The following is a 15621-nucleotide window of genomic DNA, read 5'->3' as shown; positions in this document are numbered from 1 at the left end:
CCACAGATAACCTCAGGAAACTTGCATTGACTTCTATTACAGAAGTCATTTGCAAGTCCTGCTGAAGTTATAATTGGCTTTTTTTATCAGCACAATCGGCTGATGCCGATTAAGTAAAAAAAGCCAAATATCGGCCAATATATCGGTCGACCTCTAAACTCCATGATTGATATCAGTGGGAGGAATTGGTGCTAGATAGAGAGTATCGTTTTGGGATTCCCTGCCTAACAGGGAGGCTATTAGGTACATTTAGGTGCTCTCTGCCTACAAGAGAGCAGTGATCCATTGATAGGGTCTTCTCATTGTGCTCAGACGCTGCTCATGTTTTCTGCCTGTATCACACTGGTCCAATAGGACGAGGCATATTGGACAGTGGGAGGAAACCTAAAAAATGGGAGCATAGGCGTAGTTACAGCCCTGGCCATTGGCAGAAGAAGGTGCCTCAAGGCATGCTGGGTGACTGTATATATGCCTAGAGCACACGGGCGCGGGGTCTTCGGCTGGAAAGCGGGGTCCCGGAGGGAGGGGTCTGCTGCCCCCCTCTGTATAGGCTACCATGCAGCCTCGGGTGGTCAACCTGAGGGCCAGAACTGCAGAAGCTGCAACCCAGATGTAGAGCTGACTAGGAGGGAGACGCGTCTAGAAGGATCTGTTACTGGCTACTGTGAGTACAGATCTGCATCTAGGGGCCTATCCTGTGAGGGCCATCCCTTCAGGCTAGTGAAGTCAGTGGACGGGTGTCAGCCAAAGGGAATCCTGGTGAGTGTCCTGAAGAAAAGTGGTGTCAGAGCAAGCAAAGGACTTATCCTCCCACACAGCTATAATGTGGTCCAGCAGTGAATCTGCTGTCTGATTCAATTTAATGGGGTCAAGTGAGAGTTGTCCTCATCTGTGCATAGTTCAAGTTGGAGTATCCCACTAATCCCTTCTCCTATCCAAGTTCTAATAAATACCAAAAAAAAACCAGATACCCTAGACCAGTGATGGTGAACCTTGGCACCCCAGATGTTTTGGAACTACATTTCCCATGATGCTCAGCTACACTGCAGAGTGCATGAGCATCATGGGAAATGTAGTTCCAAAACATCTGGGGTGCCAAGGTTTGCCATCACTGCCCTAGACTGATCATTGGATAATGAGTTGAAATGTGTGCGGGTGATAGTGTAAAAATACCCAAGTAGTGTAAAAATACCCAAGTGTCTGGCTGCAGGATAATCAAAGGGAGGCCTGGGGAAGAGTATACTCAGCAACCCCTACCGGGGCAGGGCTACAGAAGGAATAGTGCCCCATCATTGGTGTCAGTAGGAGGAATAGTGCTCCATCATTGGTGTCGGTGGGAGTAAACAATGCCCCATCTTTGGTATTAGTGGGAGGAATAGTGCCTTGTGATTGGTGTCCGTGGGAAGAATAGTGCCCCATCATTGGTATCAGTGAAAGGAATAGTGCCCCATCATTGATTTCAGTGGGAGGAATTGTGCCCCATCGTTGGTATCAGTGGGAGGAATTATGTCCCATCATTGGTGTCAGTAGGAGGAATTGGGCCTCATCATTGGTGTCAGTGGGAGGAATGGTGCCCCATTGTTGGTGTCAGTGGGAGAAATAGTGCCACAACATTGGTATCAGTGGGAGGAGTAGTGTCCCATTGTTGGTGTCAGTGGGAGGAATAGTACCCCATTATCGGTGTGAGTGGCAGGAACTATGCCCCACTGCTGCTCATAGTAGGGGAACAAATGCCCCAAGGGCCAGATAAGAGCAAGCAAAGGGCCACATCTGCCCCCCGGGCCACAGTTTGGATACCACTGTTGTACAGGAATGCAAAGGCTGATTGAAACAGGTCAAATGCAAGTCAGAGGTATGTCACCTGCAGGAAAATGAATTCTGAACGATCTTAGAAACATTTCAAACTAATGCCATTGACATGAGCCCAAAACCTGTGACACAACCCTATATCCATCTAATGCCAAACATAACACCAATAGCTGCACAAATTTCTCCAGCTCACCACCTCCATCTCCCATTACTAGGGCTCACCATGCACACTAATGCCCCGTACACACGGTCGGATTTTCCGATGGAAAATGTCCGATCGGAGCGTGTTGTCGGAAATTCCGACCGTGTGTAGGCTCCATCGGACATTTTCCATCGGATTTTCCGACACACAAAGTTTGAGAGCAGGAGATAAAATTTTCCGACAACAAAATCCATTGTCGGAAACTCCGATCGTGTGTACACAAATCCGACGGACAAAGTGCCACGCATGCTCAGAATAAATAAAGAGATGAAAGCTTTTGGCCACTGCCCCGTTTCTAGTCCCGACGTACATATTTTATGTCACCGCGTTCAGAATGAACGGATTTTCTGACTACTTTGTGTGACCGTGTGTATGCAAGACAAGTTTGAGCCAACATCCGTCGGAAAAAATCCTAGGATTTTGTTGTCGGAATGTCCGAACAAAGTCCGACCGTGTGTACGGGGCATTATACATATCGGCGTACTCCAGCCAGAGCTGAATTTTCCTGAAACTCAGCCACCATTTTACCAAAAAGCAAACCTCTTACTGGAGGAAGTATTATAGAAAAGACCGTCCACGGTGAAATAATAGGGCATGGGAAGTAGATTTTTTTTTAACTCCCTGGAGGTATACCTCACAACTTTTTGAGATGGGAACGAGGGACACATATTAACAAAAGTATGTAGGCATAGGATACATCTCCCTGTCATGCCCCCTTAAAGGATAATTACGGTATACACAAAAATGATTATGATGATACACATAAATGGGCAAGTCTTTTTTTTTTTTACCACTACTATTCCTTTATACTGGTTTTGAAATTTACAAATGCAGCAATTTAGAAATTGGATGAAAGGTTTAATACTGTGAAACACTTTTTGAAAGATAAATAGTCCATTTTATATACAACTATAGAGATCATACCAAAATGAGGGACAATAGAGGACGAAAGAGGGACTTTTTTCCAAATCGGGGCCAGTCCCTCGAAATCAGGGACAGTTGGGAGCTATGCTGGAGGTCACCCCCAAATATTGTGCGACTGCCAAGTTACCAAGGTGACTTGACAGGTCTGTGAAGATACAACCTTGCAACACATAAATACTGTGAATGTGGCCAAAGGTGCAGCACTCCCTTCCAAGGCTTTAAAACAGAACCTATAAATCATAAGCAGGAACGTTTACAATTCCATAAAATCCATGCATCATGTGTTTTCTTTAAAAAACTGATATGGTCCCCTCATAAACCTCACTCTATTAAGAAGCTCAACCCTGATGTTATCAGACTCTGAGATGCACTTAAAATAGAAGTAAACCCTTAATGGGTTAAATTTAGTTTGCTAAAACAATGTGTATAATAAAAAAGGAATTTTGACTTACCTGTAAATTCCATATCTGTAAGTACCATACAGCACAGAACAAAGGCTTGATATTTATAGACCCTGGGTAAGAGGCTGCTACCTTCAGGGGTTTAGATGCTGGCAAAGCTTTGCTGGACATGTCCACTGGGAGTCTTAAAACCCTACTCCACTCCGTGAGAGTTTGAGCTAGTGGTGCAGAGCAAGGGTACATGCGAATACTTTATATCCAACAATGACTACATGCAAGAACCCCAGAGGGGATTTCCGGCAATTATCTGCAGAGGCAGTCCCATTGAAAGCAATAGGAGGCTGCCAGCTCCCGCAGCTAATCGTGGCCGCATGCATGCAATTGCTCATGCAGCGATTACCTGCAAGTGATCAGCCCTAGATGCAGACTGTCCTGTATTGTACTCCAAGATATGGAATTCACAAGCAAGCCAAAATTATTTTTTATCCCAATTATACAATACAGGCCATATTGGGAAAAACCATAGATGGGATATACAAAGAGCATTGGACGTCCCCATACAAAGAAAAAGAAGGGTGGGACACAAGAAGGCAAACAAAACTGTTCCAACAGGCACAACAATAACAAGGATCAATGGACCCAATACAGAATGCCGCTGCAAGAACCTTTTGGCAAAATTGCATCCGCAGTAGCTGTCCATCTGGTAGAACTTGGAGAAAGTGTGAAGTGAAGATCAGCGACCAGGAAACAACCACTGATTGGAAGCACGTAAAAGTGCTTGGGGTCGTTTATTCTTTAAAGTGTTAGCTCTGGGGTGTGTCCAGAATGAGGCCTAGGTATTCTAGGTGAAGGTAAGGCTGGAGAGCACAGTTCCCAGTTTCCCGAGTTTTAATCTAGAAGCGAACTCTATTCAGGAAACATGCACTGAGTGAGGCTACAATATTGGTCCAGTACAGACTGAACCTGTCTATGTTGCTGACCTCTATTTAGGATCCAGGCTTTACCTATCCCATTTGGCATCTTGGTTAGTTAGGGATGGACCACCATAGAATGATTGCTCTGGAAGGGAGAAGAGGTTCATCACCTAAGAAAACCATCCAAAAACTGAGGTCCCTCAGAGTGAGGTAGAGGTTATTAGGGTATGCTCAGGGGGAGTGGAGGACAATGCCTGCACAATGTGTGTTTTCATGGCCATTTATAGTTTCCACCAGGGGTGCATATGACAGGGTAAAAATGCAGGAGCACATTTGGGAGACAGGGACAGTGTTGTCACCCTATAACAGGAAGTACCTGAGCAAGAACTTTCATACCAACCAGAGCAATCAGCAGGAATTATTTTAACTAAAGCTGCAGAATGAAAATGATTGAAAACAAATTAACAAATTACATAACATGTCAAATATTAAATACGACTTTAGTAATTGGATTTAGATTTACTTTAACTCTAAATTAAATTTTCAGACCATCCTGTAAGAAATGAATTAATGGGTAAGACCGGCTTGATTCCTACACCATATTTTCATTATGCATCAAACCAATGCTGCAATATCTGCCCTATCTCTGACACTGTGTCCCACAGACCCCCTACCCTGTGATCCAGCACTGGTCCGATTCTACAGTGCCTTGAAAAAGTATTCATACCCCTTGAAATTTTCACATTTTGTCTTGTTACAACCAAAAATGTAAATGTATTTTATTGGGATTTTATGTGACAGACCAACACAAAGTGGCACATAATTGTGAAGTGGAAGGAAAATTATAAATGGTTTTTAATTTTTTTTACAAATAAATATGTGGCGTGCATTTGTATACTGCCCCCTTTACTCTGATACCCCAAACTAAAATCTAGTGGAACCAAATGCCTTCAGAAGTCACCTAATTAGTAAAATAAATATCATGTATAAAAACAGCTGTTCCGTGAAGCCCTCAGAGGTTTGTTAGAGAACCTTAGTGATTAAACAGCATCCTAAAGGCCAAGGGACACACCAGACAGGTCAGGGATAAAGTTGTGGAGAAGTTTAAAGCACGGTTAGTTTATAAAAAAAAATATCCCAAGCTTTGAACATCCAAAGGAGCACTGTTCAATCCATCTTTCGAAAATGGAAAGAGTATGGCACAACTGCAAACCTACCAAGACATGGCCGTCCACCTAAACTGACAGGCCGGGCAAGGAGAACATTAATCAGAGAAGCAGCCAAGAGGCCCATGGTAACTCTGGAGGAGCTGCAGAGATCCACAGCTCAGGTGGGAGAATCTGTCCACAGGACAACTATTAGTCGTACACTCCACAAATCTGGCCTTTATGGATGGGTGACAAGAAGAGTGGTAAGAGGTGGTCTGTATAATCCCCTGAAGAAGCCATTGATGGAGAAACATGTAGGGACATGACCTTTCATCAGTGACCACCTTATCTATATGGATACTTTGGCCAGTACAACAGTTTTGTAAGTATACTCTGTATCTACTTTTATGAACCCTTTTTATTCATGTAATAAAAATGTATATATTTTTTAATATGTTAGTATATATCTCTCTGTATATGTGGCGCCGCTATAATCCCAAAATCCTATCTTTACCATCCTTAGCTCCTAAATATGTTTTGCATCCATATATTTAGCTGCTTCCCTGGAGTTCAGCTTTAAGCCATTAATTGGTCAAGTGATTTGAAATGCAGATCTTTTTTTCCTTCCTAGAGAGAAACATCAAAGGCCAGCTGACTCCCCTTTCATGAGCTGGCCCTGCAGGCACTAACCAGGAAAGTAATAAGTAATTACGTAGATACCGTCCACCAGAAGCTAGACTGCGGGCCAATCCAATTTTTCCTGAGTTACGTTCTAGCTCAGATTCCGAACACTGGCAGTCTGGGAATTAATAAATATACTGGTCTAATAATAGGCTCCATATACCTGACAAAGTCATTAGAAGAGCTGTCAGATGAATATTTATGGTCACAGTCATTCTCATTCAGATACCTTCTGCCAAGCCAATGCTTCAGATTAGTTTGCTAGGAAGATTGCCAAAGTATTCAACTTCCGTGTGATTGGAATGCAAGCATTACATGGATTTCATGGGCTCATATCAGTTTTTATACCAGTTTATTACATGCTAGAATGTCTACTCAGATGCCAACCGTGAGATCTAAATGGGAACTTACTTTTTCTTATATGCTGGGAGGATATCCTTTGATCCCCACAAACGACATCGCCATTAATAATAACCTAATGCAAGTGTATCTAATTTATCACGTGTAAATGACTCCACCACCAGCAGCGAGTCTGTGACCTTGTCTGCAAGATTTCATTCATCTAGGTCCTGATACAGATAGCAGTGGTCACATTCAACTTTAAAGTCGCAGACTTTCACCACTCCTCCACGTGGCTTCCTCAGTTCTAATAATTGTCAGGAATGTACCCAGCCATTAATAATCCAGTCATCCTTGGAATGTGTCAAGGCAGATGTTGATTGTTCAAGAACATGATGGTGTGAAAGTTTGTGAAACCTGTTCCAAATACAAGATCTAACCACTATGACACAATGAAGTCTGGAGCAGATGGTGATTGTCTGAGTTAAAGGAATCTTGTCCTTAAAAGTGGAACTCTACTCACCAGCACTGAGCTGTCCTGGGGCTCCTGGCCGGCCACTGACATCTTCGGCCACGGCCTTCCTGATCTTTGGCTGCTTTAATTGGCCGAGCTGAGATGACATCACTCTTGTGCATGCAGAGGAATGAATTCATCTCGGCAGTGCCAAAACTGTACAGCAAGTTGCCGACAGGCAACTTAGCAGACAGGCAAGAAACTTTAATACAGAAGCGACATAGTATTATTCTGCATTAAAAATCCTGCCTGTTGGCCAACTTTATTTTGTTTCATAAAGTTCCATTTTAAGGTGTACTGTAGAAGGTCTGCCTGAATACTGACCTGCAGAATGTTCCCATCTATGTGGCCTTAGTCTTTCTGTAGTGCGGACATGATGGGGCAGATTTTTTCCATTTATTACAGGAAGGTCCAAGGATATTTACATTTTTACGATAACAGATTTTCGAACACTGGTGACGGTGCCACAGGATCTCTGAATGAACGTGCATCATCTGCAAATACTGTAATCTGATGGAAAAGCCATTATACAGTAGAGTACACTTTAGGTATGTTGTTCAACCTGTTCTCAGCAAAGAGCACTTCACGCTTCTCTTCAAGCAAACAGCTAGATACAAAATTGCTACAGTGCCTTGAAAAAGTGTTCATACCCTTTGAAATTTTCCACATTTTGTCATGTTACAACCAAAAACTTTAATTTTTTGGGGGGGGGGGGGATTTTATGCGATAGACCAACACAAAGTGGCACATAATTGTGAAGTGGAAGGAAAATGATAAATCTAGTGGAACCAATTGTCTTCAGAATTCACCTAATTAGTAAATAGAGTCCACCTGTGTGTAAATTAATCTCAGAATAAATATAGCTGCTCTTTGAGGCCCTCAGAGGTTTGTTAGAGAACCTTAGTAAACAAACAGCATCATGCAGGCCAAGGAACACACCAGACAGGTCAGGGATAAAGTTGTGGAGAAGTTTAAAGCAGGGTTAGGTTATAAAAAAATATCCCAACTGCAAAGCTACCAAGACATGGCCGTCCACCTAAACTGACAGGCCGGGCAAGGAGACCATTAATCAGAGAAGCAGCCAAAAGGCCCATGGTAACTATGGAGGAGCTGAAGAGATCCACAGCTCAGGTGGGAGAATCTGTCCACAGGACAACTATTAGTTGTGCACTCCATAAATCTGGCCTTTATGGAAGAGTGGCAAGAAGAAAGCCATTGTTGAAAGAAAGTCATAAGAAGTCCTGTTTGCAGTTTGTGAGAAGCCATGTGGGGGGCACAGCAAACATGTGGAAGAAGGTGCTCTGGTCAGATGAGACCAAAATTGAACTTTTTGGCCTAAAAGCAAAGCGCTATGTGTGGTGGAAAACTAACTGCACATCACCCTGAACACAACATCCCCACCGTGAAACATGGTGGTGGCAGCATCATGTTGTGGGGAAACTTTTCTTCAGCAGGGACAGGGAAGCTGGTAAGAGTTGATGGGAAGATGTATGGAGCCAAATACAGGGCAATCTTAGAAGAAAACCTGTTAGAGTCTGCAAAAGACTTGAGACTGGGGCGGAGGTTCACCTTCCAGCAGGACAACGACCCTAAATATACAGCAAGAGCTACAATGGAATGGTTTAGAACCAAGCATATTCATGTGTTATAATGGCCCAGTCAAGGTCCAGACCTAAATCCAAATGAGAATCTGTGGCAGGACTTGAAAATTGCTGTTCACAGACACTCTCCATCCAATCTGGCAGAGCTTGAGCTATTTTGCAAAGAAGAATGGGCAAAAACGTCACTCTCTAGATGTGCGAAGCTGGTAGAGACATCCCCAAAAAGACTTGCAGCTGTAATTGCAGCGAAAGGTGGTTCTACAAAGTATTGATTCAGGGGGGCTGAATACAAATGTACGCCACACTTTTCACATATTTATTTGTAAAAAATGTTGAAACCCATTTATCATTTTCCTTCCACTTCACAATTATGGGCCACTTTGCGTTAGTCTATCACAAAAAAAAAAAACAAAACACTAAAATACATTTACGTTTTTGGTTGTAAAATGACAAAATGTGGACAATTTCAAGGGCTACGAATATATAAATATGCACCCTGGAACAGTACTAGCGCAGGTTTGACCTGCACTTTTATACTGCAAGACAGCCAACACAGTTCAATGCAGGAGGAGCTCATAGCTTAAAACAAAACATCTGCTCATCCAAACCACTAACTAATCTCAAGTCAGTCTCTAACAGTTTGTCCCCTAATTGGATCCTCAAAACAAGCTGGCAGCACATGTACCTTCTGTCAGCAGTCAGATTTTCAACCCAGCAGAAAGCTCTCAAAGCAGACCGAGCGAAACAAACAAACAGAAAGGTAGATCAGTCTGTAAAATTTTACCACAAAAAAAAAAAAAAAAAAAAAAATCATGGTTTCCTTTAAGTGGAACTGAACTTAAAAAGTGAACATGTGCTATGTTACAGGCAATATATAGAAATGTTAATTGTGCCTAAGCAATATCCCAAAAGATTTACTTCCTGCCTTGAAATTCTCCTGAAAAACAGCAGTGCATTTCCTTTTCTGTCTGGTGGCTGTATATCTGCAGTGTGAGCTCATCTAAGGCACTGCAGTTTTAGGAGATTTGAATTGAGATATGGTGATGCCACTACTGTGCAGATCACTGTTCTCCTTGCTGGAGAGAAAGCTATACCTAAAGGAGCTGCAGTGCAAAGATCTCCCTGCTTCTGTTTAATTCATTCTGTGAATCTGCGCTTTCTCCACCCCTACCTAATGCTTGTTAAGGAGTTTGTTAATCCAAAAAAAAAAAAAAAATGGAACCCGCTCCTTTAAAGCATGTTATATGACACAGTGCTTGTCCTGTGTCATTTGGCCCCCTGTAACACCTAAAAAACCTGGCTGATCCTACCAGTTTCTCCCCAGCCCTCTGTAAACTGACCACAGTGTACCATGGCGACTGAGACCAGACACCGTGGTCAGTTTACATGCCTCCATCATCAGCAGCCAGCTATTGGCTCTCCTCTCTGCTCCTGTGTCGTCCTCCCCCATCACCTCTCTGTCTGTGTGTGTGTATGTGTGAGCCGCCCCCATCAGCACTTCCTCCTATTGCAGTGTCCCCCTCTGTGAATGATTTATAAATATAAATGCTGTAAATACCTCATTTAAGAGCTGAGATTGCGATCACATGACCAGCCAGCTCTCTCCTCCTCCACTCCAGACTGACATCAGCAGAGGAATCTCAGCCCCGCCCGCTGCATCTCTCAGAGAAGGAAAGGAGAAAGCTGGCCAGTCATGTGATCGCAATCTCGGCAGTGAAATGAGGTATTTGCAGCAATTATTTTTATAAATCGCACATAGAGGGGGATACTACAAAAGTAGGCAGTGCTGATGGTTATACAGGTTAGAGTGGCTTAACAACCACTTTAAATATTATCCCACCAGTCATTAGTCCATCAATCATTGGGCTTGAATAGCTCTGCTAAACCTCTACCAATATGGCCACCCCCACACAAAGACACAGCGCAGAATTAGGCCAAGTGAGGGGAAAAAACTTAGCATTACTAGTTCTTAGTGCTTGGTCTTCTGCTTGCTTTTTTTGACAGACCTTATACAGTACAGGTCCACTTTTAGGTGTCTCCATGTAATGATTCCTAGATGAGCAGGAGCAGTTTTCTGTGAGTACGGATTGCCTGAAGCTGTTCTTTAAAACTAGTCAAGCACCCAATCTCCCACATCCAAAAAAAAAAAAAAAGAATAAACTGGTATATTTTTTAATAGAAAGGTCAAAAAGATTTTACTATGTACAAAATAAGGAAAAATGGCTTTACAGGCTCTGTTTAAGCATCACATTTTTCTGTAATTTAAACAAAATTCAGGTAGGGAGACAATGACACTTTGCTCATACAGCTTAGAGTGACAGTGCTTGCTAATGGTCCTCCTCAGCATGTTATTCTTACCGGCTGGGCTGTTAGTCGACATTTTCGCTATGCCCTCAATGGGTGGGTGACAATGGCCTCTATAAAATTAATTTTTGCTTTCTCCACGCAGGGCAAGGCAACGGTTTCTCTTAATAGATGTCCTACCTGTTGCACATACTCACCTGGCCTTTGCTTCCTTGCTGCTCTGCTGCTGGGAGTGGAGAGAAATACCCCATACTTCTAGGTATGGGAAGCACGTGACACACACCCCTTCCTTCCATGTGATAGTGCTGGTGCTTGTCCAACTCCCACACCTAGTGCTGCAACACAGGGCGGAGATAGAGTCCTCAACTTCAAGTTGTGGTTTGGAGATTACAGATGGCTATCCCTCCTCACAGATTTTTTTTATTTTTGAGAAAATCTCCCAGCCCTATTGTGATCATGCAATAAACTACCCGTTTGGACACCACTTTGTGCCGATCCTTGGTGTTCTGGCAAATATCTACTTTATGGAGAAGTGGGCTCCCTCCAGGCAAACCTACCCTTGATTTATCCATTGCTGTTTATGCTCCAATTCGGAGACTCTCAAAACCATAGAGTTAGGACCGCAATATAGAGAGGAACCTTGACGTGGGCAGTGCGGCTTCCACATAGATTTGCAAATGTGTGCAACGAAACCTTTGATGAATTGTTAGACAGGGTCCATACAGTTTAACAGTTCACGTTAAATCAGAGGATTTTGTTGCACACATTTGCAACTATAAGTGGAAGCCACAGTGCGTACGTCAAGGTTCCTTTGTATATTGCAGTCCTAATGCTATAGTTTTGAGAGTCTCCGAATTGGAGCATAAACAGCAATGGATAAATCAAGGGTAGGTTTGCCTGGAGGGAGCCCACTTCTCCATAAAGTAGATATTTGCCAGAACACCAAGGATCGGCACAAAGTGGTGTCCAAACGGGTAGTTTATTGCATGATCACAATAGGGCTGGGAGATTTTCTCAAAAATAAAAAAAATCTTTTTTTTTTTTTTTTTTTTTTTTTAAATCACAAACTCGATTCACTATTCGATTCAAGTTTTTTTTTGGACACCGCGCCGGTCCTGAGGAGCTGCGGGCAGGAGTTTTTAGGCGAGGCCGCGGCTTCGGCCTAGTCCGCGACGGTCTCGCGGACTAGGCCAAAAGTGCCGCCTCACCTAAAAACTCCTGCCCGCAGCTCCTCAGGACCGGCACAGTGTCAGCGCCGTTCCTGGGGAGCTGCAGGCAGGAGTTTAAGTGAGGCCGCGGCTTCAGCCTAGTTCCCGAGGCCGCCGCGGACTAGGCCGAAGCCGCGACTTTGCCTTAAAACTCCTGCCCGCAGCTCCTCAGGACCGGCTCGGTAAAAAAAAGAAAAATCTAAAAAAAAATCCATTTGCTTAAATTTTGAATCGACTTGACCTCTCAACTCGATTCAAGATTTAAATCGATTTTTTTCCCCAGCCCCAGATCACAACACAAGAAAGGTGCAACGTTTCGGAGTCACGCAGGACCCCTTCGTCGGGCATGTGATGACATCACATGCCTGACGAAGGGGTCCTGCGTGACTCCGAAACGTTGCACCTTTCTTGTGTTGTGGATAAATCAAGAGAAGGTTTGCCTGGAGGGAGCCCACTTCTCCATAAAGGTGCAGGGATGGTAGGACCGCAGTATACAGAGTACCCTCCGATTTAACGTGAACTGTTAGGCAGGGCCAATTTAGTTTGCTTGCAGGCTGGCTGGGAAATATGTTTGTTTGTGATGCGCTTTGCCCTTCCATGTGTGCCTTACTGCAAAGGCTAATTATAAATTGGGGTGGTTGCCACCATTTTGTATACAGACTGTCTTAAAGTAGCAGTAAGGAAGACTGGCTGAACTTATCAGGGAAGCAAAGGAAAGATGAGCATGTGCGGCTGGGGAGGGAATCAGTTAAGTGACTTGCATAAGGAAAGAACAGGTTCACTTTAATTGCCATCAACAACTTGCTTCAACCTGGTTTAAAATAGTTTAGCAGGTTGTTCAGCTTTGCTGAGGATTTTGGCCTTTGACCTTTGGCGTTCTTCGCTTTCTCCTGCAATTTCATGGCAGGAATTTTGGGAGTGAGTCCTTTGTGCTTCCAGTCAGCCATTAGTTCTTTCTGTAGTTCCTCTGGAAGCTGAGAAAACACATTCATATCCACACTTTTAGGAAAAAAGGAAACGCTGCTGCTGTCACCGGATTCCGCACAGTCCATGTCTGCTTCACAGGGCTGACTCGTTTGGTTGCTGCATGAAATGTAAGAAGAGGAACTGGCACAAGTGGTGTTATCCCCACGGTTTCCATTCTCATTGTCTGTACATAAGCTGTGCTTTATGTAAAGTGGTGGGTCACCGGAGTCCATCGGGTTATGTAGACCTTGCACTGGCAGTTCAGATACAGAAGAACTTGTAGCTGTACAAGAACTCTGTGGATGCCTAGAGCTGGCTTTCATAAAGAAACTCTGTATTCCTTTAGGACACGGTGATGGCCTTGTGGTCCTGCTGATTTTGGGCCCTGTTCCAGTTTGTGGGCTGGAGAGGATCTCCTTCCTAATGTCCTCGGGAAGCTGACTGAACACGTCCATGTCTATGTGGTCAGGGAGAGAAAGCGAAGAAGAGTGATCTGTTTCCACCGAACAGAAGTTTGAAGGATCTGTGTCTTTGGGATCCTCCTCTGCCTTTGCTTCAGGGTCCTTATTTAGAAAAAGAGAAAATAAAAAATAATAAAATATTGAGTTAGGCAGATTCTGGTTTTGAAACATAAATGTGGTCAGTTTTGGGATTCCCAGATTACCAAACATGCTATACCATGTACTGTGTTTAATGGGACCCCTCTATTATTGGAATTAGAAAATAAGGGTATTAGAAAAATTAGATATGACACCGGGGTCCCTGCTTAAAAAAAAAAAAGTTACAGTTTCACAATAAACTGATCCAGTGCGTACTGTCCCTTCTGGGAACAGAGAACTTGAAATATAAAGTAAAGCTTGGTACACACTACCAGTTTTTTTTTTTTTGGTTCAACCCAAGGGGGCTGAACCAAAAAAAAAAAAAAAATGAAGAGCTCAGAAGGAGATCCTGTACTAACAATCTGATGTTAGTACATCAACCTCCCTGCTGAGCTATTGTGTTCTGACAGGGAGGCCTGCCCCCCCCACCAGAACACTGCGGTCAGTGCTCTCAGCCAATGATCGAATGCCGATCGGTAGACACTTTTAGGTCACACCCCTTCAACAGAAACCGGATGTTAAGTCGGCTTCTGTTCGATCAGCTGCCGTGCACACGAGCCGAATGTCTGCCCGATATTCAGCCCATGTGTACGGCCCTTTAGGCCAGCTAACCACTTAGTTCGAAGAGAGAGCTGTAGTATGATAACAATCCTTCACAATGCTTTATTTGGTAAACGATAAGTGATCCAGGACATCCAGATCGCTCATCTTTAAGAGCCCTTTCACACTGGGGCGCTTTGCAGGCGCTATTGCGCTAATAATAGCGCCTGCAAACCGACCCGAAAGTGCCGCTGCTTTCATTCCAGCTTTCATTCCAGTGTGAAAGCCCCGAGGGCTTTCACACTGGAGCGATGCGCTGGCAGGACGGGAAAAAAAGTCCTGCTAGCAGCATCTTCGGAGCAGTGAAGGAGCGGAGTGTATACCGCTCCTGCCCATTGAAATCAATGGGACGGCGCGGCTATACCGCCGGCAAAGCGCCTCTGCAGAGGCGCTTTGCGGTAGTCTTTAACCCTTTCTTGGCCGCTAGCAGGGGGTAAAACCGTGGCGTTTTACCGCCGACGCCACCCCCGCGTGAAAGGGCTCTTACTAACCAAAGCATTGTGAAGGATTATTATCAGACTCCAGCTCTCACTTAGAGCCCTTTCACACTGGGGTGGGGGCGGCGTCGGCGGTAAAACGCCGCTATTATTATCGGTATTAGCGGCCGAGAAAGGGTTAAATACGGCGGTATAGCCGCGCCGTCCCATTGATTTCAATGGGCAGGAGTGGTAAAGGAGCGGTATACACTCCGCTCCTTCACCGCTCCGAAGATGCTGCTAGCAGGACTTTTTTTACCGTCCTGCCAGCGCATCGCTCCAGTGTGAAAGCCCTCGGGGCTTTCACACTGGAATGAAAGCAGCAGCACTTTCGGGTCGGTTTGCAGGCGCTATTATTAGCGCTTGCAAACCGCCCCAGTGTGAAAGGGCTCTTAGAGTTTTACGCTTATAAGGTGTACAGGAACCTGAGATGTTGAGGCTGTTGTAGGGTCCGGATCTGAACTTGCGACCCATGTGGTGTCTGCCTGTAGCTCTTCTCACTGTGCCACCTGGGGATGCTGGACAACTCCCTATCTGATCTCCTAGGACAGTCTTGCCTTGCCTCTTGTTTCTCGTGAACTTTGAACTCTTTGCTCCTCCCATGAACTTTCCGATTAAAGCCATTTCTCTGAACTTCCCGTTTGCCAGATTATTGTGCCCTCTCCAGTCTATATCTTTTTCCTTTGCATACCCGCAGTTGTCCTTACCTTTACTACCACTCGTTACTGACCTTTGGCTTGTTCTTTGACTACACTTCTGCTTGATCCCAACCTGCAATCACTTGTTACTAAACTTTGGTTTGTGTTCTGACTAAACTTCTGCTTGATCTCTACCTGCTATATCTGCTACTGGACCCCGGCTTGCTCACCTCCTGGTGGAGCGACCCGAGGACTGCGACCTAGTATTAACACGCAGCAAAATCCATCTCCACCATC

General features: G+C 44.3%; 1 protein-coding gene across 1 annotated transcript in view; it reads right to left on the bottom strand.

Moving 5' to 3' along the window:
- Positions 1-12441: 12441 nt before the first annotated feature.
- POLI (DNA polymerase iota) overlaps positions 12442-15621 on the bottom strand; it is a 40383-nt gene continuing 37203 nt past the window's right edge. The window contains 1 exon segment of the mRNA XM_073619884.1: positions 12442-13574. Within this exon segment, the coding sequence (XP_073475985.1) occupies positions 12852-13574 (723 nt within the window). The 3' untranslated portion in view covers positions 12442-12851.

Source organism: Aquarana catesbeiana, linkage group LG01, assembly GCF_042186555.1.
Source record: "Aquarana catesbeiana isolate 2022-GZ linkage group LG01, ASM4218655v1, whole genome shotgun sequence".
Classification (NCBI taxonomy): Eukaryota; Metazoa; Chordata; class Amphibia; order Anura; family Ranidae; genus Aquarana; species Aquarana catesbeiana.
This window is presented reverse-complemented; position numbering and strand designations above follow the sequence as displayed.